Raw genomic sequence first — 27435 nt, 5'->3', positions numbered from 1 at the left:
TTGTATTGAAGGATCTTAAATGATAAGCTGAGGCATTTGTAGTTTATTCTATAGGCCAGTGGTATCAAATTCATATAGAGCTCTACAGGTTACTAAACTATACCCAAGAATCCCTGAGTGTGCATATTGTCTTTACAAAAAATCAGATTAGCATTTTCTAAATTTTATTGTATTTTTATTCATTTTATTAAATATTTATCAAATACACTTTAATTTAGATCCTGGGTACTAAGTATTAATATGGTTTGCATATTTGATATTTCTGCTCTACAAGAAATAGGGAACCACTAAAAATATGTGACAGGGGAGAGACCCGAGTTTTAGGAAGGTGGTTTTGATAGCAGAATGAAGGATGGAGTGGAAGAGAGACTAGAAAAATTACAATAGTACAGAAAAGAGGTGCTCAAGGTGTCAGCTGGGGTGGGGTATCCACTCTAATAGAAAGACCCAAGATACAGTAAGAGTTGTAAAGATAGAATCAACAAGACTTGATAACTAATTAGATACAATGGGTGAGGGAGAGGAGTCAACAATGATTCCAAGGTTATAAATCTGGTTACCTGCTAAGATAGTAGTATTCTCAATAGTAATGACATTTTAAGGATAAGTAAGCTTAGCAGAGAAAATGGAAAGAATATAAGAGATAAAATATAAAGAGAATTTTGTTAATCATGTGGAGATTCTAGCAGGCATAAATAGAAAGGGAGGACTGAGCCAGATGGGGATGAAACTGTAAGTAGATGTTAACAAGGAAACAGCATTTTAGCTATGATAAGGTGGTAACACTGAGGCTCTAAGATTCAGGGAGCAGGACAAGCAAATCAGCTACTTAGTGGGAGGTGGGGTAGTGGTGGCCAGGAGTTTAGGTCTCAGCTATGAGTCTCTAGGGGACTGGTGGACTAAATTCACAATTCAGTAGCAGCTCAATAGTTAAATCCCAAGATGGCAGTGGACACATCCATAAGATATTCTAAACACAGAGCATGTACTTGGCTCTTTTTTCAGGACTGATGTCTAAGATCCTGGTCTTTCTGGTATTTAGTGTATGAGGCTCCAGTGGTAGGGCCTAAGGCCCCATTAGGCTTTTACCCTTTAAGGTTGCTTCAACATATGTGTATTGGTAGCAAGTGGTATGGTTGTATAACAAAAATAAGAGTCAATAAAGATATAAATTGATGCTCCCAAGATGTCCTTTATTCTCACAGAGGACCAATGACATTGAGAGAGTGAAATCCAAGTATGTGAATGGAATTTAAGTGAAGCTGAGCTGCACAAATTGCTCAGCCTTATTCTCTCCTCCAGAGTCACTGGAGTCCAAAAGTGAGACAAAAGTCAAGACAACTGGCAATGGCCCAAGATCCCTTGAGATAATAAAGAAATCAGAAACATAGTGCCTCAAAAGTCTTAGTGCAGTTTTAAATATTTAAAACTGCTCTAAGATTTTTGATATATCCTGTATCTCTAATATGCTGGATCACTCTTTAGGAACTATTTCTGGGAAAACATAAGAATTGCACAAAAAAGAAAGAAGAGAGATAAACTACATTGCTAGAAAGAATATATTTATTTAGGGAAAAAACACAAGTCCAGAAAATTGTCAGTATCAAGTAGTTTATTCTAGAAACTGAGGCACAAGGTTAATAGCTTTGAGAGAGTCATGACAAAGCTAACATAGTTTTAGGACATTATGCAATGTTTTCTGAAATTTCCTTCAAACATTCATTAATAATATTTAAGATTTCATTAAAAATATTATTGGAACTTTTCAACTTCTTGAATGTTGCCAAGTTGACAAATATACATATTTCCCATCATGTTACATATCTTAGAAAATTAGCATTGTGCCAAATGTGGAGATATTTATTGAAACTAATGAAAGTAAACAGCAAGTGGGATGGTTATATAAAAAGAATAAGAATCAACAAAGATAAATAAGCAAAGAGTTAATAGTTATGGAAGTGACCTGCAGACATAATTTAGTCTACCATTCATTCCGGTCAAAATTGCCTATTTTAAAAATATCCCTAATAATACCTAGTTTATGCTTGACACAGTGTAAATGCTAAATAATTGTCAAATCTCTTGAGTCTCAAAAGAACATTTATCCTCCTTGTGCATGCATATCTTTTAGAACTCTTGACAGGAGACTGTTTCTAATATTACCTGATTCAAGTTTGTCCTTAAGTAAAAATGACAAATATTGTCATTGAGACTCTTATGTAAATTGTCATTTTTCCAAGTTAAAATAGCCTCAATTCTTCTTTTATAGCCATTTTTTTCTTTTCTAATCATCAGGTCTTTTGCAGTTTCCAAACTGGAAATCCAAAATTTATTGCTAATTTAAAATTGTCCTAACAATTATATATCAAAATGGAACTCAGAGAAACTCTAGGCCTGATATATCTTTTTATTCACTTACAGCTAATAATATATAAATAATATAATAAATATCTGTTAATTGTATCAAAGAATGCTCTGGATGGGAAAGGGGGAATTTGTAGGATTCTAGAGTTAATGAAATCCCTTGGTAATTTTTCGCCACTGGGAAAAAAGAATGTTTTAAAGTTGTTCATTTGAAAAAGCCAGCATTATGTGGGAATCTAAAAAGGCTGGGAATCAGAAGACCTAAGGTCTAATCTGAATTTTTCCAACTTTTTGTGGTCTAACCTTGAAACTCCAATTAAGTTCTGGACTCGTCTGAAAATAAGATAATGCCATTTCTTCTATCTAATCCCTGATGTATGTAAAAAGGTTTTTAAATGCTAGATATAAAGGAAAATTGTTATTTTATTTTTTTTTTTGTTTTTGCAAGGCAATGGGGTTAAAGTGACTTGCCCAAGGTCACACAGCTAGGTATTAAGTGTCTGAGGCCGCATTTGAACTCAGGTACTCCTTACTCCAAGGCCAGTGCTCTATCCACTGTGTCACCAGCTGCCCCAAAATTGTTATTATTTTAATAATAATAATAATTTTTTTCTAAGACAGCAAGTAAGACAAGGTGCTGAAAATACTGTAGTTAAAGGAGTGAGAACAAAAGTACTTAGCTGAATGGACAGAGTGTTTGACTTGAAAGTCAGCAAAGAACTGGGTTCAAATTCTATCTCAGACTCCTACAAACTTGGGACTCTAGGACTCTCTAAATTTCAGTTTCCTCACTGGAAAAGATTAATAGTACCCTCACATGGTTGTGAGGAACAAATGAAATAACATAATAAAAGCATTTTGCAATCTTAAAAAGCTAATTAAGGTGTGTTAAGCTTATTTTTAAAAAGTTTTAACAGCTTAAAATTGCACTAAGTTTTGGAACACTTTGTATAGATGCTAATTATTATAATAAGCAGTTAGAATATTTTTCATTTACCGTTTAAAATGGTAATGAGTAGTTCTTCCTATTCTTTCCCATAGTTTCAAATACAAGAAGAAAATGAGACTGGTGACTTACCACAGCACTCCCCCACTGAAATCCAATTCACCTGGTTTGGATTTTTTTTTTGTTGTTGTTGTTGTTTTTTGCAAGGCAATGGGACTAAGAGACTTGCCCATGGTCACAAAGCTAAGTAATTATAATCTGATGCCAGATTTGAACACAAGTGCTCTATCCACTGCACCACCTAGCTGCCCCCAATTCACCTGTTTGTCAGGGCATCACCTCCATGATGTCATGGTATTGAATGAAGGACAATAATATCAACCCTACTAGGTCTATACCCTAAAGAGCAAAGAAAAAGGAAAAAAAAAAGATTCATATGAACAAAAATATTTGTAGTAGCTCTTTTCATCATGGTGGAAAAGTGAGTGATTGTCCATCAATTGGAGAATGACTGAACAACTTATGGAATAATATTACATTATAAGAAATGAGAGAGGATGGCTTCAGATAAAAAAATGAGGTCAAATGAATTGATGCAAAATGAAGTGAGCAGAGCTATCATACAGACAGAAAATTTTAAAAAGACCTGGGGATTCTGATCAATACAATGACCAATCACAACTCCAGAAGATTCATAAAGAAACATGCTATCAACTTCCAAATGGAATTGATGGACACAGTAAGTACCAATTGAGGTAAACACAAACGCACATGTACATATATATACTCACATACACATATAATATACAAATATGATTAAGGATTTTTTTACTTGATTATACTTGCATGAAGTATGTATATAGCTGTGTAAGTACGTTTTCTCAATGGGGCGGGGTGGCTGGAATGAAAGAGTTCAGAGCAAAAGATAAAACTTAAGTTTTTTTTTAAAAGGAAGTGTTGGCTTTGATAGAAATCAGATTCTAGAACCATACCCTGCCATCTTCAGGGAGACCCAGAACCTGCTTTAATCTCATAGCATTGAACACACTAGAGATTTTTGAGGCTTAAACAAAAGGCTCAGTGGTAAAGATGTGGAATTTCCAGTAGTTTGGAGTCTCAGAAAATGGAATAAACTTCATGCTCAATATGTTTCCTGGTTAAGAGATCAGCTGAAAGAGAACTGTTGCCCAACTATGGCCTCAACTCAGAAAAACTCTGATAAAAACAAATGACAGACCTTGAAAGTGGGGAGTAAAAGTCCTATTCCAGTTGTATACTGCAACATTAAGTACACTGGTACAAGATAGAAGAGCAATGGGTCATTCATTTACCCATGTTATTCAGATTAAGGCATCCAGGAATCTGTGCTTTGTTATTTGTTTATACAGTAACTGATAAGAATGTCAAAGATATTATGCTTATTAAATCTGAAGATGAGCAAGCTGTGAAAGACAGCTAACAGTGGTTATCAGCAGCCTGGAAGAAGTTGATAGGCTAGAAATTTGGGCCAAATCAAGTAAGATTAAATTTAACAGCGATGAATGTAAAATTTTACATTTGGATTAAAAATAATATAAACTATCCAAGTACAAATTAGGGGAGATAAGGTGAGGCCTGAGAGTTTTGGTAAGCTGAAAGATTAATGAATAATCATTATGGCAATCAAAAAAGCTAATGCAATATTGAACTGCTTTAAGCATATATTGGGCTTTCAGGAATAGTTCCACTACACAATCCTCTGCTTTCTCCTGTAAGTCCACTTTTGAAGGTAACAACTTTAAGTACCATTTCAAGTTGATCAAAAACCTGAGTGTCAAGAGGAAGGGAATCAGGATGGTGAAAGACTTTGATCTCATAACAAAAAGATTGAAAAAAAATGAGGATGCAAAGCTTAGAAAAACTTAGGGAAGACATAGTTCCTGTATTTAAATATGAAGTGTTGTCAGTTTGGAAGAGGAATTAGACATATTTAGAAATGATGGATAGAATTTAGGATGACTGTCAGGAAAAGCTTCCTATCACAGGAGCTATCCAAAAGGTGGAATGAACTACCTCAAGGATTTTCCCTCATAGGTCTTCAAGCAAGGGCTCAATGTCCCCTTGTCCAGTATGCTGTAAGAGAGATTATTTTTTAAGAATGAGTTAGATTTCATGGTTGTTGAAGTCCCTTCTAACACTGTGATTCATTATTCATTTGATATGGGAGATATTTTATAGCTATGGATAAGTCTTAATTTAGGAAATATTTTCAAATGATATAAATATCCCAAAAAATTTAAGATCTTTCATGTGTTTCCAATTACACTTAGAATTTTTTTATTCTTCCATCACCTTAGAAAATAATAATAGTCTGTTTTTAAATAGTCCATAATTTTTGAGCAAGTTAGATCACTAATGCTAGTATAAAATATTAACATTTTTATTGTCCAAGCATAGACTTTACCTGAGCCCCAATTTTTCTGATATCAGGCTCAATATGTTTGCATTGCCCAGTGTTGAATAGGTACTGCATGTATCAGGATTTAAACGCAAGTGCCATGAACCCCAAGTCCAGTGCTCTTTCCCCATTATATAAAAAAACTTCAGAAAGCAAGACCAAAGTTATGTCTACAATGCTGTCATTTTTTTCCCACTGTGTCCACACTTAATTATTAGTTATTGATAATTTATATTAATAAGCAATGTTTGCTAAAGATCTAAGGTATTATACCAAAGTCAAGACCAAATACCAGAATTTGTTCAGAATGTTTTATCAGATATATTCAAGTGATGTAATGAGTATATTTTCAAATCTACATTTTTACATATTTGAAGTTTTGTACATTTTCTGATTATTTTTAAAAATATAACTAAACTTTATTATGGGAGCTGGGATGAGATCATATATATTAATAATTGATTTTCAAAGACTTTTAATATACTGCTATACAAAGGAATTAATTCAATCTTTCAGTGATGATTCCCAAAATTTTCAGCCTTGGGTATTCTAGTTTTTAGATTCTGGATAAATGAACATTTACCTTTCAAAAGAATAATCAGATGATGACTGAAGGTGGGAAAGTGTACATATGAGGTTTGATATGAGTTATTTTTAAAGTTCCATCAACTCTGTTCAATCATGAAATCCGACTCTATGTAGAATTTCTTATAAGAATTTAAAAAATGCAGTTTAAACCTGTTTTAGAAATATGTACTAAAAATATGAACTGAAAAATCAGACTTCTTTTTAGACTGGTAGCATTTGACTTACAGTGTAGCTAGCATGCAATTCTCTTCCCATTTCCAGATTTATTTCATTGTTATAAAAGAAAAATTAATAGCCAATAACTCATTTTACTGGAAAAGAGTGACTAAAAAAGAAATGAGATACAACATCAATCTTAGCCAAATTGTTACATTAAAAATAATTCTCCTCATTTATTAAAAAAACCCAACATCTAGGATTAGTCACAAACAGAAAATCACAAGATACTATGCATGCTTTAATTTTGTAAATGGGTAAACAAAAGCAAACTCATTTGTCACATCTGATATTCACATTAGGAAAAACAATGTTGCTTATATTTTAAATTCAAGCTAATCAATCCCAGCTTTATTCAAATACTGCTATAATCTGTTTATTTTTCCAAATAGTATAACAACTTCCAATAAATCCCAACTCCAGATATTCCTCAATAGTGCCTTTATTCATTCTTTAGCATCTGAAACTTCTAAAGCATCCTTTAATAATTTATATTAACTCACAAAGTGCAAGCAACACAAATAATTATGAAATACTGCACAGGAATATACTTGCACAGAGTTTGAAATCATATAACATAAGTCAGTGTCAAATTTCAATCTAAAAATGTTCTTATCTAAAGTGCTTAAGGCAACTCCTTCATTTCTTTCTCTAGTTTATTAAAAACAGAAATAATATTTAAAAGTTCAGGGAGATAAGGGATCCTAAAATAACATAATTTAGTAATGCCTAATATATTAGTTTTGGTTCATCTCCCATACATTTCCAATACAGAAATCAATCTTGTTTCAGTTTTCAAAATAAAAGACAAGAATAATCATCCAGTTTAAAAAGGAGCTCTAAAAAGAACTCGTAAAAGACCCAAACAGACACATTCTGGACTTTAATTTTTAAAAAAGCATAGCAAAAATCTAACTCTACATTTTATGATAACACTAGAGGTAATAATAGTAAGTGTGAGGGGGAGAAATAGAATCCTGGATTTACTAAATTCATTTTCTTACTACAAAATCCTCTGAGAAATTAGATATTACACAAGTTTTTATCAACAGTAAACTTTTTTTCCAGGGAAATTGGTAAGATTCTTCTCTCAGTGATTTTAATTTGAAGAGTGTCAAGATGAGGACATTAATTTGTACAAGAACCTTAAATTCTCCAACACTTCTCACCATCCCCATCCTTTAAAAGTCCTTACAGCAATACAGCAGAATGTTCCCTGGCTTGAGTACCATCAGTCCAAACTATGTGGGGCACTAGGAAAATTTAGAAGGCACTGAATTGACCAGATGATATCAACATAATGAGACATTCTTGTAAAAAAATTAGAAAATTTTTTTGGCTTTTTCTGTGTAATAACCACCAAGATACTCTAACTTAGCCTTTCCCACAAATAACAAATTGACCAATGGATTTCTGTTTTAGGGTTTGCTTTTGGCAAATGAAACCGATTTCTTTGTTGTTTCAAAGGTTCTCTGGTTGTCCCTCAAAATTAAGTTAAGCATAGTACATTCTTTTCAAATTGTGCCAAAAGAAATGGAAGGAAACCAGAAGAAAAGTGCTTATTGAACTAGGATTAAATATGTTCACATTTTAAAATATCCTTGTCTTCCTCATGCTCAATTATTACACATCAATAAAACTATCTGACATCAGGTCGGTGATACATATATTTCTTCTATTACTACTATACATCACTAGATTGAACGATATCCTTCATTTACATTCACTGTATAGAGAGCAAAACAGAACAAGAACACTCTACATGTTAAGTACTATGCTTTTTCTGAGACAATACTATATTTAAAGCACCATGATGCTTTCTCTAGTGATCAACACCAAAGGAATTTAAAGAACAGAAAATAACTACCTGGGGGAAAAGTTCTTACACCCTAAGGTATTTGAAATGAGAATAAAAGTTTAAAAAAAAGGCAACATTTCAAAACCAGGAAAAATACATATTCAGGTTTTTAAGCTGTTAAAAAAGGTTCATATACCATTTCATTTTTATTTAATTCCCAGGGACTTATTTTTCAAGTTTACTTTGCCCTAAAATTTTTACTGCCCTCACTAAACAGTTTTAATTCAGTGTTTAATATGCTGTCTTTAAGTGTATATCAACTCTTGAACAGTTTTGCTTGCTTAAGACTAAGAAAATGAAACAAAACAACTTGAAACAAAATTATCTCTAAACTGCCTTATCTGAAATTATTACAGATAAAAATTGTTTCAGAGATGTTTGGATTATTTTTCTAAACTATTTCAGGCCATTTATATTTTATTACTGAATAGAGGTAAACATAATTTTAGTAAAGAACAATGATAAGTACAGCATTCCTAAAGGCATGAAAAACAAGCACTTTATGTCTTAATTTTTCTCTCCTCTTTTATACAAGGTTGATCTAAAGTGGCAATTTTTCCCATCTTGACAAATAATTTTGTTTTTATGGGTTGCAAAGTTTAATACATTGTTTTAACCCTACTACAAAATCTTAAAATTAAAAAAAAAACACTCAAAATCTAATTGCAATTTTACTACAGATTTAACTTGGTTAGAAAACAACACCAGAAAATACTGTGTAAAAGTCTTTAAAAATCCATCCATTGTCCAAAGTGACCCACAAAAGTAAGTCTAGTTGAACATCATAGCATGATGAAGAAAACCCCTGTATCACCCCACTAATGTCAAATGGTATTGAGATTATAGGATCTAGTGCAAATTGAAATTTCTTAACTAGAATATTTATAAACTTATCTATCCAATCTGTGTCAAATCACAAGAATAATTTTCTATCAACACTGTGCCAGTTTGGATAGAAGACCCCCCCCCAAAAAAAAGATGGAGGAAGAGGCTGACCTATTCAGCATATAAGCAAGGGGGAAAATATCAAAACTCAATTCATTTCCAAATTAAGGGGGGGGGGGGTGTTAAAGTTGTTATAGGAAAGTTTTTTTTAGCATTCCCAATAGTCTCAAATGTTATAAAACATGTAAGGGCTGAAAGTGTTTAAAGCTTCAATCTGGGAAGTAAATATATTTCTTTTCTGAAGAATCACAAATTTTAAAAAAGAAAAACATAGGAAAACTGAAAAATAGTCAATTATAAGTGGTAGACCTTCCTAACCAAGGCTATTTCTGCCTTTGGAGTCCTATGTATAAATGAAGAACCAACAAAATAATCCAAAACGCACTTGGTTTCACCTTCATCTATTGTTCAGAAAGTCAATCCCTAGTTTTATACCTGCTTCTATAGGATTTCACAGTAAGTTTCTGCTAATACTTCATTCCAGAAGCATAATGTTAACAGTATCGAGGCCTTAAAAGCAGCAGAGGGCAGCAAACCCAAATGGTTAATCCATTTTTCGTAAGCATCTGTGATAAGAAATTGCACAGAAAAAACCACCAAAGTAAAATTACATGTAAACATTTTTTGAAGTGATGTTACTGCATAACATTGTTCAGGCTACTAGTTGAACCACTCATTCCATTTTCGTGTTTCTGTAATGTTTTCACAGAACTTGGAACCTGCAATCCAGTACTCAAAGAAAGTCTACCACACCAGACCTAAAAAAGATTAAAAAATATAACTGCAAGTCAGATTTTAAATTAAGTCAGAACTTATTTTTTTTAAAAAATTCCATTTGAAAAATCCAGATAACATTCTAATATCATTTGTTGCCAAATATCACAATACAATAACCCATTGTTGCAGTAGCCCTGGAATAATATAGGAAATTAGTTTCATTCTTTTCATAAATGAAGTTGTTGGATAGCCAATAATATATTGGTATTAGAAATGAGGTGTGTAGAAATGAAATTTAGATGCCTTCATCATCCTAGAGATCCAAGGAATAGCAAAATAGCAAGAGAAATGAAAGAGGACCAAGATTTTGTCGAATGGTATATATATATAACTTCTAGAAAGCCACAAGCTATTACTATCATCCTCAGCTGATAAACCCCTAAATAAGGTTTAATTGTGAGTTCTAAGTACTCAAATTATGCATAAGGTATCAATGAGAGATATTCAAACTGTCTGAGATGAGTGTCTCTAATAGGTCCCAGTAAGCAGTTAATATTCCTTGAACTGGGTTGAATTGTTTATTTAAGAAGCTTCTATTATCAAGGTAAATTCCCTTCAATTTAAAATACCTATTACAAAAATTTTTTCTACACTATTTGACTAATGATCAAATTATTTTTTATCTTTTAAAAACACTTTAGTTATACTACTAAATTACAAATTATGCTGGTTGAGGGAAGGGAACATACATGAAAGATTTTGTCCTTTAATTTTCTAATAGTCATTATGTGAATTCGTAGAAGTTTAATGAAAATTAAAATTTATTCATTAATGAATAATTAAAATAGACAATTTCAGGCCAGTAAATGTAGATGGCTTGCTTAACACAAATTCAAAAGAATTTAAAAACAAAAATATTCTCAGAAAATTTTAAAAAAAGTTTTAAACAATGAAAAAACATTTAAACAAGGAGTTCTAAACCTAAGGTCTGTGGACTTATTTCCAAGAAATATTTTGAGAACTGTATTTCAATACAATTCCTTTCCTTAGTAATCCTACTTATTTTATTTTATACATTTAAAAATATTATTACGAGAAGGCATGAGATTGTTTCAAATTATTGCCACAATATTACAAACTTTAACTTCAATCAAATCTATATTCATGTTTTTAAAAATCTATTTTTATAGAATTTTGTACATTGTATTTGACAAAATAATAAAAAGCAAAAAGGTACTGATATTCATATAGATATAGGTCTATTCATAGTTGCCTAGTCCTGGTTAAAATTTGAATACACAGAAAAGAGGAAACCATCAAGAAATCATCACATAACCTTGTAATGATCTAAGTGGGCTTTTCTGACATCAAATATATGCGAAAACTCACAAAAATGCATAAACACTAGTTTAGTGATACTTTGGAAAACACTCTCAAACAACCTGCACTTACATAAACAGTAGAACTATACATAGCCAGTGTGAGAAATATACATAGCAAGATAATGGGCAAGGTGGATTCAAAATAAAGACCAAGAATAAAATTAGTTAGCAAAGCGCTGATATCAGTATGAAGGGATAATTCTGGTTGAATGACCCAGAGATATATTGACTCTGTGTTTAATGAATGACAGATGCAATAAAAAATTAAGACCTGATCATATTTGTGAATTATATTATATATATATATAATATATATATATATATTGCAGCTAATATGTTAGATGAAAGAGTAAGAATTCAAAAATCAACTAAATTTTCAGAAAAATTTAGAAGATTCTAATATAATGATTATAAGGAAGATTAAGATGAGGATGTTAACATAAAAAAAATCATATGCATGAAAATACTCTTCTCCTCATATCCCCTACCAGAAAAGCCTTTATTACTACAACTAGCCTGAATATCATCATTTGGAATTTTGTAGGACATCATATTTAGGGAGAAGACACTGAAAAAAATTGATGGTACTATAACAATACATAAAATAGTCTAGTTTAAAAACAACAACCTCTATAGAAAAACTTTTGGCTTGATCTGGTTGTAATACTCTGCTTAGCTATCTTCATTAAGACCATTTTGAACAATGGATTACTGTTTTGGGGTTGCTTATAGGAAACAGACCTGTGGTTTTTTCCCACAGGTTCTCTGATAGCCTCTAAAGATAACCAGAACACAGATTGCAAGAAATGTTCCAAAGAATTTTAGTATATACCAAAATATTCACAGTAGGCCTCTTGTAGTAGCTAAGAGAAATAAAGTAAAACATCCATAGTGAAAGGAATACCTAAATAAATTCTGATACCTAAGTATAATAAAATATTATTGTGTTATAACAAACAATGAATATGAAGAATTTAGGGAAGCATGGGAAGTATTATGTGAGCTCATGGAGAATCAAGTTAGTAGAATCAAGAAAACAATGAACATAACATCACCAATATAAATAAAAGTATTTGAAAAATAAAACATTATATAATTGTAATTATATCATTATATATTATAAATATAATAATAATGTAATTATAATAACTTAATAACTGCCCCTAATACCAATTCCCTTTTTTACAGTTACTATCAGATTCACTCATTGAATCTGAAGGGAGAGGGGAGTCAAAATTTTACTGAACTGCTTTCTTTTCTTGTTGCAAGAGGTAGTTCAATAAACAGCAGAGAGGAAGGAAGATATATTCAGAAATGAAAGTTTTATTAAAGGAAAAGATATCAATTAAGATTCTGAATAAATAAATAGAAACTTTTTTTCAAACTACACTGTGAGGAATATCAATTAGAAGGTTAGTGCTTTGAGATCTGGGACTAGCTATGTTTAGAGAGGTAACAAGTTCTACAGAATAGTTTACTAGAAATAAAGCTAAGAAGCAGATTATGAACTATTCCAATGAAAGTGGCTTTTGACAGAACAGAAATTATGGTGATGGATTATAGACTCATGACACTGCAACATACTAAAATTACATGGACAAATAAAGGAAGAAAAAGAAAAGAGTGGAAAGTAGGCAGTTTAACAATAATAGGATTTTCAGGAATGTTCAGAAGCACTCCAAAACTGAAAGCTGAGATTAGCATGATCTGATAAATACATAGATGTTATGAGACTCAATCTATATTCTATATAGCCTAAAGTTAAAAATTGATGCTCTCAATATAACCACAAACATAGAACAGAGAGCAGATCAACTCCAGTGAATAATGAAACACAAATTATTTTTCTCAAAGTTGCCAAATGAAAATAGAAATACTAACCATGAAACCAGGGAGTACTGGCTGTGTAAATTTTGTTTTAAAAGAATATAATAATTGCTTTGAGGCTGCATTGTAGAAGGATAGTTGACCTGAAATAAAAAAAAAAGTCAGTTATAGAAAAGAAAACCATCCCCAATCCCCAAAAACCAAGGGAAAAATTATCTCAAAATATAATGGTCTAACACTTGAAATTAAATGCACATTAACAATAAAATTGTTTCTCTAAACTTGTAATGGACTGGATTCTGAATATTAATAACCCTTCCATTGCAAAAATCAGGAACAAAATATCTGAGTAAATTTTTACATCTGAATTCTCCAAGAATCTGATATGATTTGGCTATAAGAATTCACTAACTGAACACTTATACTTTAAGCTCATTTTGAAGGATAAGAGTTTATAAGCAAGACAAGTAAAATTAACAAAATTAATGAACTATGAAAAAAATAACATAATTTGTTTAGTTTCCATGACATTTAATTGGATACTTCTCAATCTGACTGAAGTGTCTCCTACTGCTAACTTTTGGCTTTTGCTACTCAATCATCACTTTCTTTACTGATTGATACCACCCACTCAATCATAATTCTTTTTTTTTTAGGTTTTTGCAAGGCAAATGGGGTTAAGTGGCTCGCCCAAGGCCACACAGGTAATTATTAAGTGTCTGAGACCAGATTTGAACACAGGTACTCCTGACTCCAGGGCCAGTGCTTTATCCACTATGCCACCCAGCTGCCCCTAATCATAATTCTTATAAGCTATATAACCCAGGTTTACTTCCCTCCATTCTACATTCTTATTTCTAACATATTTCATCTACCTGAGTTCAAATCTGACTTCAGACACTTAATAATTACCTAGCTTTTTGGCCTTGGGCAAACCACTTAACCCCATTTGCCTTGCAAAAACCTAAAACAAAACAAAAAAAACATACTTCATCTTATTTTCAACTCAAATCACCTTCCCCTATTCACAACCAATCCAAATCTTGTATTCAAAATCTTAGTTTAAAAAAAACAAATTAAACAAAACCCCAGATACCGCTTCAAAGAAACTTTTCATTTCCTTATCCCTATGGTCATCTCTTAAATATAACAGTGACTATAAGGATTCATGGGGTAGTTAGGAGTACAGAGGATAGAGCACTGGTCCTGGAATCTAGTTGTGAGCCCTTGGGCAAGTCACTTAATCCTGTTTACCTCAGTTTCCTCATCTGTAAAATGAGTTGGAGAAGAAAATAGCAAATCACTCCAATATCTTTGAAACCCCAAATGTGATTGATGTGATTGAAAAAATGACTCTCCTTCAACTCCATGACACTACACTTTCCCATTTCTCCATTGAAGAAAGTTACTGCTTCCATCCCCTTTGCTTTTCTTTGAGTGTCTACCCTTCTCCACAGCTCAGTCCTCTACTTTCTCATCTCCTTCCTCAAACTAACAAATTCTAAATATACTGTGAACGCCAGTTTCTCATCTATGTATCATATTTCTAATTATCTAAAAAACAAGTCTGCCAGCTTAGGTGAAACAACAAGAAATCCTGAGGGAGACAGAAGGCAGCATGTGTCGACTAAGTCAAGAATTCTAAATCCAAGAGCATGAGAAGATTAACACTTGCAGCACAGAGCCAAAACCATGTTCCTGGAAGCCAGTACTACAGAGATCCAGGCTGGTGGCTGTTCTCACAAGTGCCACAATAACTACCTTAGTAGTAATCCAAAGTTCTGACAATGTCAAATGACTCCATCTCAAAATCAAATGATTTTATCAGTGCAAATGACACACAAGAGGCATCATCACCTGCGTTGCCATCAGGCCCAAAGAAACATGGAGCACTCTCCCATGACTTGGTGCTGAAGCTCCCAAGATTCTGAACTCAAGGACTGTCTGTATCTCTGGCACTTGGCACACAGTTAAGTGCTTAGGAAAGACTTCTGTAACTTATTTTTTTTTATTTTTATTTTTTAGGTTTTTGCAAGGCAAATGGGGTTAAGTAGCTTGCCCAAGGCCACACAGCTAGGTAATTATTAAGTGTCTGAGGTCGGATTTGAACTCAGGTACTCCTGACTCCAGGGCTAGTACTCTATCCACTGCACCACCTAGCTGCCCCTGTCACTTATTTTTAACAGGCGTCTTTGTTTCCTAAATGTTAGTGGATAAAATGATGACACCAAATCAGAAGACACTGTGAATGTGAGGATGGGGAAGAACAAAAAATAAGGATGGTTTAAAGGGGGAAAGGAGGGAAAAAGAAGATGCTATTTTGGATATGCTGGGTTTGAAATGCCTCTGGGACATCTAGACAGTTGAAGAGGGTGAGACTGGATGTGTTCATCTCTCTCTCTCTCCACCCTCCCAACCCTGTGGCCTGCATGTCCAGCTCATTGCTGTCTGTAAAATCCACAGTTCCCTCAAACTCACTCTTCCTGCTAACTGATCCTTTCCCAATGACTCCAACATTTGTTCTTTTCTACTAGCTTTCCAAATTCTGTGGGGGCACCTCCATTCCACCAGAGAGAATTTAGAATTCTGCAACATCACTCATCACCTCTAAAAAGCAGCTAGTGGCACAGGGGACAGAGTACTGACCTTGGAGTCAGGAGGACAGGAGTATGAATCCAGCCTCAGACACTTACCACTGACTAGTTGGGTGATCTTGGGCAAGTCACTTAGCCCTCATTGCCTTGTGTCCAGGGCCATCTCCAATTGTCCTGATTCATAGCTGGCCACTGGATCCAGATGGCTATGGAGGAGAAACTGAGGCTGGTGACTTAGCACAGCCCTCCCCTCTCACACTCCAATCCAATTTATATGTTTGTTGTGGCATTCCTTATTGATAGCATGGTCTTCTTCAAGAATAAAGGACAAACATCATCATCATCACCTCTACATTGATTGCCAAGTCTTGTCAGAAGCTACCTTCTCAACTTCTCACAACTCTGTTTCCTTCTCTTTACTCACATCCATCACCTACAGATGAATCTTCTGCAAGAATCTCCTGTCTCTCTAAATACATCATTTGTTTTCTCTAATCCACCTGCTACATAGCTATTAAATATTCCTGGAGCAAGGTCTAATCCTATCACTGCTTTGCTCAAAAAGCTTCTGTGGCTCCCTATTGCCTCTAGAATAAATAAAAATTGTTCTCATTGGCAAGTAAAGTTTTTCATTATATGGTTTCAATCTATTTTTCTAAATTGAGTATATACTATTTCTTTTTATAAGTCAAACTGGTATATCTACTGATATATCAACCAGGTATATCTTTATATTTGACATTCCATCACCTTTATCCACAAGCTGTCTCCCTTGCTAGAAATGCTCTCACCACCCCTCATCTAGACTCTTTAAGGTTCACTCATATGCCACCTACTTTGAGAGACCATTTTTGGATTTCACTCCCCTAAGGATTAGTACCTCCCCATTTCCAAATTACTTTATATTTATTCCCTGAATATAATGGAGCACACCTCACTCACAGTGGGTTAGGTCCTAAAATCAACATATAAGATGAAAATTGCATACATATTTAACATCTCTCAAATGTTGTATCATTTACAAAGTAAAGTACACTACTGTAGCCACAAGCCCTAGTACTGTACTCCCCTAAAAAATCCTGTTGCCTACTCCCAAAAGGGAATGGGGTGTGTGTGGGGGTACATTCAGCAGAGACTGCCTAATTTTGTATCACATTTATTCATACCTTAGAGCAATACTTATACTAAAATCGAGCTTGATAACTTTCTTTATTGTGTGTGTGTGTGTGTGTGCATGTGTACATGCAAAGGTACTTTTTTTTTTTTTGCAAGGCAATGGGGTTAAGTGGCTTGCCCAAGACCACATAGCTAGGTAATTATTAAGTGTCTGAGGCCAGATTTGAACTCAGGTACTCCTGATTCCAAGGCCAGTGCTCTACCCACTGCACCACCTATCTGCCCCTGCAAGGATACTTTTGAGAAGAGGGGAAATGAGAGAAGTTGAGAAGGTGATTCTGAACTCAAGCTAAGCCTTTCTCAGTGAATTTTGGATGAACTCTCTAGGAAGGAAGTAGAGGAGTAGAAAAGAAACTAATCTGGTAGATGAAATAGAGGCAATGTGTGATATATGAAAGACATAATCCCTGGTCCTGATCAATGACATAAAATACTAAAGCATAAAAAAAATTATCACATGTAATCCTTTACTACATTGAGGCATAAGCACCACTATAGTTGGCCTGGATTACTAACAATTATAAGCCTATGGACCACAAAAATATTCAATATAAATCAGAGAGAAAATCACTAATCAGTCTGGCAACATTTCTGACTCTTTTGATCCTTAGTCATGGTTCTAAACTCTCACTATCTCTTGTCTGCTTTAGAGAGCAGACAGCATTAGAAGTTTAGAAAAAAAGTACTATCAGAGAAACTATAGAACCATTACTTCCATAGGATGAAACTAGACTGGAAAAACTCTTAAATCTTTTTTAAATTTAAGAATTTTACAGCTTGCACTTTAGTACATTTTATGTTTTACACTGTGTAAGACTTCTTTGAGGGAGGAATGGTTAAGTGTTATTTCCATTTTGTGGATGAAGAAAGCAAGGTCTGGAGAAGTTAAGTGACAGGACCATGGCTACACACTTAATAAACATTACTACAGAAATTCAAATTCAGATCTTTTTCATTTCAAGATCAATGCTATTTTTTCACTTTGCCATCTGTTTCTCTGAATAAAAAAGACTTGTACAGTCAGATATTTGATTAAGTGTAGAACAATGTACTACCAATCAAGTTCCGGGAAATCCACCACTTCTTCTGCCATCTCCAGAAGTGAGTCTTGCAACACATTCCTATAGAGTTTGTAATTAGGAGCCAGGTATTCTTGTCACAGGAGCAATGTAAATATAGCTAAAGTTAATTTAAAAAGCACTTTTGGGGTGGCTAGGTGGTGCAGTGGATAATGCACCGGCCCTGGAGTCAACAAGACCTGAATTCAAATCCAGCCTCAGACACTTAATAATTACCTAGCTGTGTGACCTTGGGTAAGTCACTCAACCCCGCTGCCTTGCAAAAAACAAGAAAAACAAAAAGTAAAAAAACAAAAAAGGTTATTATGAAGTTATAAAATTACCTCCATCAAAATCACAAAACACTCCTATTCTTTCAGGAACAACCACATCTAAAGCTTTGGCTTTATTGTTATGTTTTGCTGCAAAGGTGCTTTGTAGCCAGTTGTTGACATGGATACACCAACTAGTGTTTGTCTTTCCCAACTGGTCAAACTTTCCCAGGGTCTTATATGCTAGCCCCACACTGTAGGATTTACAGTCTTTCTGGGCTCTGACTTCCCAATAGTGTTGTCCATTTTCAATGGCAGTGTCTCCTGCAAAAGATTAGGAATTTGAATTTGAATCTGCTTTTCAAGAGTAAAAAAATCTTCCAGAAAAAAAGATTCTCTTTTAGGACTTGTATTCCTTAAATAACACTTAAACATTATAGTTCCATAATTTTGATTGTAGGGCAAGAATCATGACAATACAAAGATATAAAATATAAATTTACAAAGAATTTCCTAACTTCAGTTCTGCCCCTGCCCAAACAAAAACTTGACTTTTTGCTACTATACTTTTCCTACAAATAAGTGCAACAGAACTCTTCTACTATAAGCAAATACAATATCATACTCAATAAGCACCTCCTGAACATTATTTTGGAAGCATGGAATACTGTATAATTTCTATAAGTAATATTTTAAAGAAGAGATAGTATGTCAATCTGAAGGCATAAAATGTAAAGGTAACATAATTTGAGGATTTGTAATGGAACTTTTTAAAAAAGCTATATATTTGATGTGCAAGTGTTTAGTTACACTTTACCTGGTTGGAAGCCCATTAGTTTGTCTATAATGCTTCCAACCTACCTAAAACAATGATCGAATCTAAAGTTTTATCCTACCCAATACTGTGTATGATTCACCAGTAAAACGATCTCTGCTGCCCCTTATAGATGATGGTCTGGAGCCCACTGAAGTCCGTTTGGGTGATGGTGTACCACTTCTACAAAACAGAAACAGAAAAAAAAAATCCAGGATAAGGAGACTTCATAAAACATAAAATGTCAGAGCATGTAATAAAACTTTCAACATGAAAAGTTTTCAATTAGGTCAAAACTTAGCACTATTTTAGTTGGTCAAAATTATTAACTTGACAATTATAACCATTCAAATAAAGCAGAAACCTTTGCTATCATGCAGGTTAAACATGCACATAAAAAGATTAGATTAATATCAGAAAGAGTAAGCAGGAAACAATGAGAAAAAAGACAAAGCTAAAAGATGAACTTCTTTCAAATTGAACAATAATAACTAATGACACTTTCATGGCATTAAATTTTTAATATATACGGAGACAGAGTATGTTCAAGACATTATGATAGGTGCCTGCCTGATTAGAGGAAATGCAGAAATGGATGAGAGTATAGATCCATCAGAGTAAGAACCCACAAGATTATTTTTCAATATGGGCAAAAATAAGCAATTCTTAGTCAAATTAACCTGAAATTTTTTAAATTTAATTATATAAATAGCTACTCTAGCTGTATGTTAAAGAAACGTACTATATATGAAACATGACTGTGAAAAATACTCATAAAATATATAGCTGAAACATGGGGGTGATGATCAATCTTGATGGACTTGTTCATTCCATCAGTGCAACAACCAGGTACAATTTTGGGTTATCTGCAATGGAGAATACCATCTGTATCCAGAGAAAAGAATTATGGACTTTGAATAAAGACCAAAGAATTACCTTCAAATTAGAAAAAAAATCATTATCCTATTATGTAATTTTACTATCTTGTACTTTATTTTTCCTCCTTAAGGATATGATTTCTCTGTCATCACATTCAATTGAGAATAATGTATAACATGGAACCAATGTAAACACTAACAGAATGCCTTCTGTGGGGGGTGGGGAAGGGAAGCAAAAATGGGGGAAAAAATTGTAAAACTCAAAATAAATTAAAATCTTTCTAAAAAAAGACTTAAAACAACATAAAAGATTTTATAGATATAATATATATATATATATATATATATATATATATATATATATAATCTGAAGTAAACCCTAGAAATCATGAGGCATAACGTACCTATTTGACAAATAAAAAAAGACCTAGAAAGATGAAAATGACCCACCCACCTAAAAATCATATAGCTGACAAAAGGCAAAAGATTTGAAATTTTACTCTATAGGAGTTAGAATGCTGGTAATTTAAGATCCCCAAACCCTGGGAACAATAAAATTTACTGTTCACCCTCTAATTTTCCAAAAACTCTGATATAATTCCAAAAACATCAGCCTACAATATTAAAAAGAGATTTTTAATGCTCCCAAATGATTTCAAAATTTGTTATTATCATGATTACCTTAGATTACATACTAAGACAACTTTCCAATCCTATATTCCTGGTGCTTAACTTAAAGTAATGGGATTTCCCCCCCCACAAACATTACTGCCAGGATTTTTTTTTTTTGTTCTTGAGAAAAACCATAGTTAAAAACATTTCAATAGAAACTATCCTCCATTAAGAAAGATAGTGTGTTACAGTGGACAGTCATCCTGGTGTTTTCCAAAAAACTTTGGTTTCAAGTTCTACCTCAGAGGTACAGGTGTGAGAATAGGCAAGTCCCTTACCCTCAGAAGACTAGACTCATTTCTAAGACTGTAAATGGAGGAGCTGTTGATCTGTACCAGTGAAGAAAGTTTCCACATAAGGAGTTGACTACTCTGATGAAAGAAATCAAACCATTCCTTCATTCTTAGGAAAAAATTCCTTCATAAATTGCTACTTCAAAGTTTCGGTGTCATTAGGCACTGGCAAATTTTTATTAGGCAAGACAAATCTTATTTTACCAAGTCAAGATTGAAAAAGGTCTAGCAAATTTTCATTCTGGATTTATAAAATATTCCTTTTTTTTAAGTTTTCTTTTTTTTTGGCAAGGCAATGGGGTTAAGTGACTTGCCCAAGGTCACACAGCCAAGTAATTAAGTGTCTGAGACCATATTTGAACTCAGGTCCACCTGACTCTAGGGCTGGTGCTCTATCCACAGGGCTACCAAGCTGCCCAAATATTTCTTTTCAAAAAATTAACAAGCATTTATTTTTTCTCCCCATTACCTCTTTGTCATTTCCAATGTATTTTTCATCATTATTCCCATTTTATTTTTATTTTTTCAATTTTGAGTTCCAAATTTTCTCCCTTCTTCCTAGTCCTCCCTCAACCACTGAGAAGACAAGCAATATGAAATCAATTACACATATGAAATCAGGCAAAATATATTTCCATATAATCTAAATCACAAAAAAAGAAAAATAAAATGAGATAATTATACTTTAATTTGGACTCAGCTCATTGGTTCTCTCTCTCTAGAGGTAGATACCTTTAGAACTGTCTTGGATCATTATATTGATCAGCGTAACAAAGCTTTTAGCTGAACATCATTACAATATTGCTGTTACTATACACAATGAAGTCCTAGTTCTCTTCACTTTGTATCAGTTCATGTAAGTCTTCCTACCCTACCCATCATGTTTTATATTACACAGCAGTCATGCAGTCAATTCCCTGTATATCCCCTAGATTTGCAATTCTTTGCCAGCCCCTGCCCCGCCACACACACACACATACACACACACACACACACACACACACACAAAAACACACACCGTATTTGCCATAAAATTTCTGTACATGTATATAACTTTCCTTTGTCTTTTATCTCTATGGAACATGGATTTAATAGTGGTATTGCTGGGTCAAAAGGTATATACAGTTTTATAGCCCTTTGAGTATAGTTTCAAATTGCTCTTCAGAATGGCTGGATCAGTTTTCAACTCCATGAACAATTCCTTAATATACCTATTTTGCCACATTCCTTTCAGCACTTGTATTTCTGTTAGGCATGAGGTGGTACTTCAGAGTTCTTTTAGTTTTCATGTTTTTAATCAATAGTGATTTTTTTAAATGACTATACAAAGTTTTAATTTCTTCTTCTGAAACCTAACTGTTCATATCCTTTGACCATTTATCAACTGGGGAATAGCTCTTATATTTATTAATTTGATTGTTTCCTATTTGAGATGAGGGCTTTTATCAGAGAAATTTGCTACAAATTTTTTTTATATTACTTCATTTATGGTACCTTTTAGAAAAATGTAGTTTCCCTGCTTATTTCTTTTAATTAGGTGAGCTCATCCCATGCAAATCAATTATTACTATTTCCCTCCATTCTATTTTTTTCTCTTTCTTTTTATCCTGGCCTTCCTCAAAGGTCTGTTTTGCACCTGACCACTGCTTCTTTTAATCTACCTTTCCTTATCATTCCCATAAATGACTTTCTCTTATCCCCTTTCCTTCCTAATTCTTTGTTAAGAGATATAGTTCTGTACCCAATCTAGTGGATTCTTCCCTTTTCGAACCAATTCTGATGTGACATTCAAGCATTGCCGGCCAACCTCCCATTTTCCCCTCCACAGTAAAAGCTCTTCTTTGTGAACCTCTTTTATGTAAGATAATTTCCCTCATTCTACCCTTTTCCTTTCCCCCTTTCTCTCTTTGCACCTCTTTGTTTTCTGGAGATAATACACCCCATAACCTTTAACTATGTAAATTGTTTCTAATTGCCCTACTAAAGATAAAGTTCTGAAAATTACAAGTATTTAATTGTGTACATATAACCTTTTCTTAGGGAGAAGTAGGAAATTTGGAACTCAAAAATTTTATTTTAGTACTTTTTTTTTTAATAAGGCTATAGGGTTAAGTGGCTTGCCCAAGGCCACACAGCTAGGTAATTATTAAGTGTCTGAGGCTGGATTTGAACTCAGGTTCTCCTGACTCCAGGGCCAGTGCTCTATCCACTGCACCACCTAGCTACCTTTCAAATTTTAAATAAAAAAATAAAAAAAATCAATAAATCTTTCTGGACCAATTTAAAAAGAATTACATTATCTTCCCACATATGAATATATGTAATTTAACTTTACTGAGTCCCTTATGATTTCTCTTTCATGTTTACCTTGTTATGCTTCACTTGAGTCTTGTGTATGAATGTTAAATTTTGTGATCTTTTCATCATCAATGCTTGAAAGTTCTCTATTTCTTTAACTATTCAGTTTTGCTGGGTCGGCAAATTTTAGTCATAATCACAGAATATCATGTTTCAAGCTTTCCAAGTGATTAATGTAGAAGCTGCTAAATCCTATGTTATCCTGACCAAGATTCTACAATATTTGAACTATTTCTTTCTGGTTGCAATACTTTCTCCATGACCTGAAGAGTTCTGGATTTTAGCTATAATAATCCTGGGAGTTTTTGTTTTGGGATCAGATTCTGGAGGTGATCAGTGGATTCTTTTAATTTCTATTTTATCTCTGATTTTAGGATATCAGGGCAGTTTTCCTTGATAATTTATTGAAATATAATTTCTAGGCTTTTTTTGAGCATGGCTAAATTATCTTTTCTACTAGGTCTATTTTCCAGATCAGTTATTTTTTTCAATGAGATATTTCACATTTTCTTTTATATTTTTTTTCAATCTCTTGACTTGATGTCTCAAAAAATAATTAACTTCCACTTGCCCAATTTTAATTTTTAATAAATTATTTTCTTCAGGGAGTTTCTGGTGCTCCTTTTCCTATTTGGCCTGTTCTGCTTCTCAAAGAGTTTTTTTTTTTTCCATTAATATTAGGTTAACTCTTAAGCTTAAAAGGTGTCATTTTCTTCAGTATTTTTAAAGCCTCTTTTATAAAACTTAGTATTCTTTTCATAATTTTCTTCCATCACTCTCATTTTTTCCCTAATTTTTCCTCTGTGACTCTTTTCTTTCTCTTTAAATCTCCCAAAAATTTTTCATTTTTATCTTTGAGGCTATAGCTTTGATCTTCCCTGCCACTGTAGTAGCTTTTTATGGTCAAGTTCTTTTTTTGTTTGTTCATTTTTTCAGTCTATTTCTTTTTTTTTTTAATAAATATTTATTTTTTCCAACTACATACAAAGGTAGTTTTTACCAATTTTTTTTTGCAAGGCTTTGAGTTTCACAATTTTTCTCTCTCCTTCCCCTCTCTCTCTCCCATCCTCCCCTGCCAGAAAGCAATCTGATAGAGGTTTTAAACTTGTATCATGTTAAATAGATTGAAATTGAATGTGTTGGGGAGGCTAGATGGCACAGTGGATAGAGCACTGGCCCTGGAGTCAGGAGTACCTGGGTTCAAATCCAGTCTCATACACTTAATAATTACCTAGCTGTGTGGCCTTGAGCAAGCCACTTAACCCCATTTGCCTTGCAAAAACCTAAAAAAAAAATTGAATGTGTTGTGAGAGAAAAATCAGATCCAAACAGAAGAAGGAAAATATTAGAGATAACAAAATTACATAATACATTAAAACAAAACAACTTTTAAAAATTGAAGATAATAAACTTTGTTCTTCTCTGGATACAGATGGCATTTTCCATCACAAATCTTTTAAAATTGTCTTTGATTATTGTACTGCTGAAATGAATAAGTCCATCATGGCTGATCATCACCCCATGTTGTTGGTATGTATAACATTCTTCTGATTCTGCTCAATTCACTCAGCAGCAATTCATATAAATCTTTACAGACTTTTCTGAAATTCCATATCTCATGATTTCTTATTGAACAAATAGTGTTCCATCACATAAATATATACCACAATTTGTTTAGCCATCCCTCAATTTCCAGTTCTTTGCCACTACAAAAAGAGCTGTTATCAATATTTTTGAACATGTGGGATTTTTACCCCTTTCCATGATCTCTTCAGGATTCAGACAGTAGTGGTATTATGTCCAGCCTATTTCTTAACTTTGAACTTTATATTAAATTTGGACTCTGTTCAGCTTGGGGTGGGAAAGTACTATTCCCAAGTTTCATGCTTTTTTGTGTTGCTCTTTTCTGTGTGTGTGTGTGCATTTGGTGCTTCCTAGGTGGTATGATCTGTTGAAAAGTGTGGGCTCTGCTTTTTCTGGTCTATTCTCTGGTCTTTACCTAAGAATAGCTCCTGTCAGTGCTTTTTCTTGATCCTCAAGCCACACATGACCATATCCTTCTGCTCTCCCTACTGCCCTAAGTGCTAATGTCTCTATTCCCTTATAATCAACCATAGCTAATCCTCTCCACCCTGGAACCATATATGACAAGCAAATCAGTAGTAGCTATACCTCAGTGCTGCAAAAGTATCCCTCTAATCTCTTTCTGACCAGTTGTCCAAACCCCTCTAGGTTGAGAACTGCCTAAGATGCTGCTGCTGCTGTCTCAGCTGACTCCAAATTAGTCTACCACTACTATTGCTATTACATGTTCCCTACACTGGCCCCCCACTCAGATATCACAGAACAATCCTGCTGACCTCTTAAGTTTTATTAGAGTGGAAAACTATCTCAACCTGGCTCTGATGCTCCAAATTTTGATTTGAGGCATTATTTTAAAGTTGTTTGGAAAATATGTTGGAAGAATTTGACTGCCTCAACTCTGCTTTCTTGGCTCCCCCTCCCCCAACCCTAGCCAATTTTAGAAAATCAGAAATTTAGAAAGGAGATTTGACTTCTAGGTTAAAATGTTTTTGGCAGTATAAACCCACAAAAGCCTCAATTAAGTCATAATTTAGTTGAATATGTGTCCACATTGTTTCCTGATAGATTTTAAGCTAATAGAAGGAATAGATTTTCATATAATTTAATGCTAATAAACACTTGCAGACTGATATATATTACTATGCTAAGAGTAATAACAAAACCAATGCTTCTTAGAGGAAATATGCTCAAAGTTTTAACTTGGGGTGCCAGAAATATATCTAATCCACCTGCTCTAACAATGGTATGGATTTTTCTAAACTCCATGGTATTAATATAGTAATACTCTGGCAAGGGTTTTTATCATAAATCCTTTTGGTAGTCTGGTGAATTTTATGGTATTCTAAAAATATTTTTAAATTAACACACAGGGTTACAAAGGAAACCAATAATACTTTAAAGATATATTTTTTTCCCACTAAAGTTCACAGACTCCCTGAACTCTATCCACAGACTTAGGAGTTCATGGGCTAGTGGGGACAGCAGTAAACTAGGGTAAAGAATGGAGAAGGGAATATGCTCTAGAGGATTAAAGGGAAGAAAGTGTTGGAAAGGGTCTCTTGACAACTAGGCTAGCTCTTTCGCTGAGATCTCTGTACTTTTCTTCTGGAAACCCCAGGATTCCCTTGATTCCTTTTCTGCTATTTTGTTAGGCTTCTCCATTCTCTATCTAAAAGTTTAATAAATAAATAAATAGATAGATAGATAAATCAAAGTCTTACAATTTCTCTTTTCCTTGACAGATTAGGCTAACATTTTGGAGGCTTTCATTGACTGTATAACAACTGCATTAAGCAAATTCTACTTCCCAGCAGCCTGAAGTTGGCATTGTTAGGATAGTCATGTGCCAGAGGTCCTGCACCCAACCCTGCCTGAAGGGATCGATAAGCCACAGAGGATGCAAGGCTAGGTGAAACATTCAGTCAGGGAGGGGGAGGTCTTCAAAAGGATCAGTTTATGTTAAGTGAAGACTGGCTATATACTGCTGATAACAATGAGATAAAATTTATAACACTTTCTTCATAGTGTTGTAGATGTGTGCAGTACATGTCATGTGGTAGGTGCTTAATAAACACTGGCTGTCTTATGAGACTGACAAAAAGTGATCAGAGTCTACCATCTACAAGTCATTGATAGGCTACAGAGATTAAAAAGTAATAAGTTAAGTAATCCCTGATCTCAGGCAATTGCTTTCTATTTGAAGGATATGTCATAAACCTAGATAAGGTACAAGATAATTTAAGGATGTAGTAGATCCATAAAGATTTCAATTAGGAGGTGAAAGCTAAGCAGGACCTTAAAGGAAGCTATGGATTCTGAAAAAGAAGAGGCAGAATGAGTTTCCAGTATGAAAGCCTATCTATAGAAGGCATGGAGACTGGAAATGGAATGTTAAGTTTGGGGAAGAACTAATAGGATAGTTTTACTGGATTAGAAAATGTGAGAAAGGAAGTAAT

The 27435-nt window shown here is 33.7% G+C and overlaps 1 protein-coding gene across 2 annotated transcripts in view; it reads right to left on the bottom strand.

Annotated features, from left to right (window-relative positions):
* Positions 1-634: 634 nt before the first annotated feature.
* FSD1L (fibronectin type III and SPRY domain containing 1 like) overlaps positions 635-27435 on the bottom strand; it is a 118099-nt gene continuing 91298 nt past the window's right edge. Inside the window, exons 11-14 of one of the 2 annotated variants that reach the window (XM_074197574.1) lie at positions 19277-19377; positions 18453-18704; positions 13335-13423; positions 635-10112 (exon numbers count right to left, since the gene is read on the bottom strand). In XM_074197574.1, the coding sequence (XP_074053675.1) occupies positions 9990-10112; positions 13335-13423; positions 18453-18704; positions 19277-19377 (565 nt within the window). In that variant the 3' untranslated portion in view covers positions 635-9989. The remainder of the gene's footprint in view (positions 10113-13334; positions 13424-18452; positions 18705-19276; positions 19378-27435) is intronic. The other variant, XM_074197575.1, reaches the window with a different exon arrangement.

Source organism: Macrotis lagotis, chromosome 8, assembly GCF_037893015.1.
Source record: "Macrotis lagotis isolate mMagLag1 chromosome 8, bilby.v1.9.chrom.fasta, whole genome shotgun sequence".
Taxonomy (NCBI): domain Eukaryota; kingdom Metazoa; phylum Chordata; class Mammalia; order Peramelemorphia; family Peramelidae; genus Macrotis; species Macrotis lagotis.
Note: the sequence above shows the minus strand (reverse complement) of the source record. Positions and strands in the feature narration are given on the sequence as shown.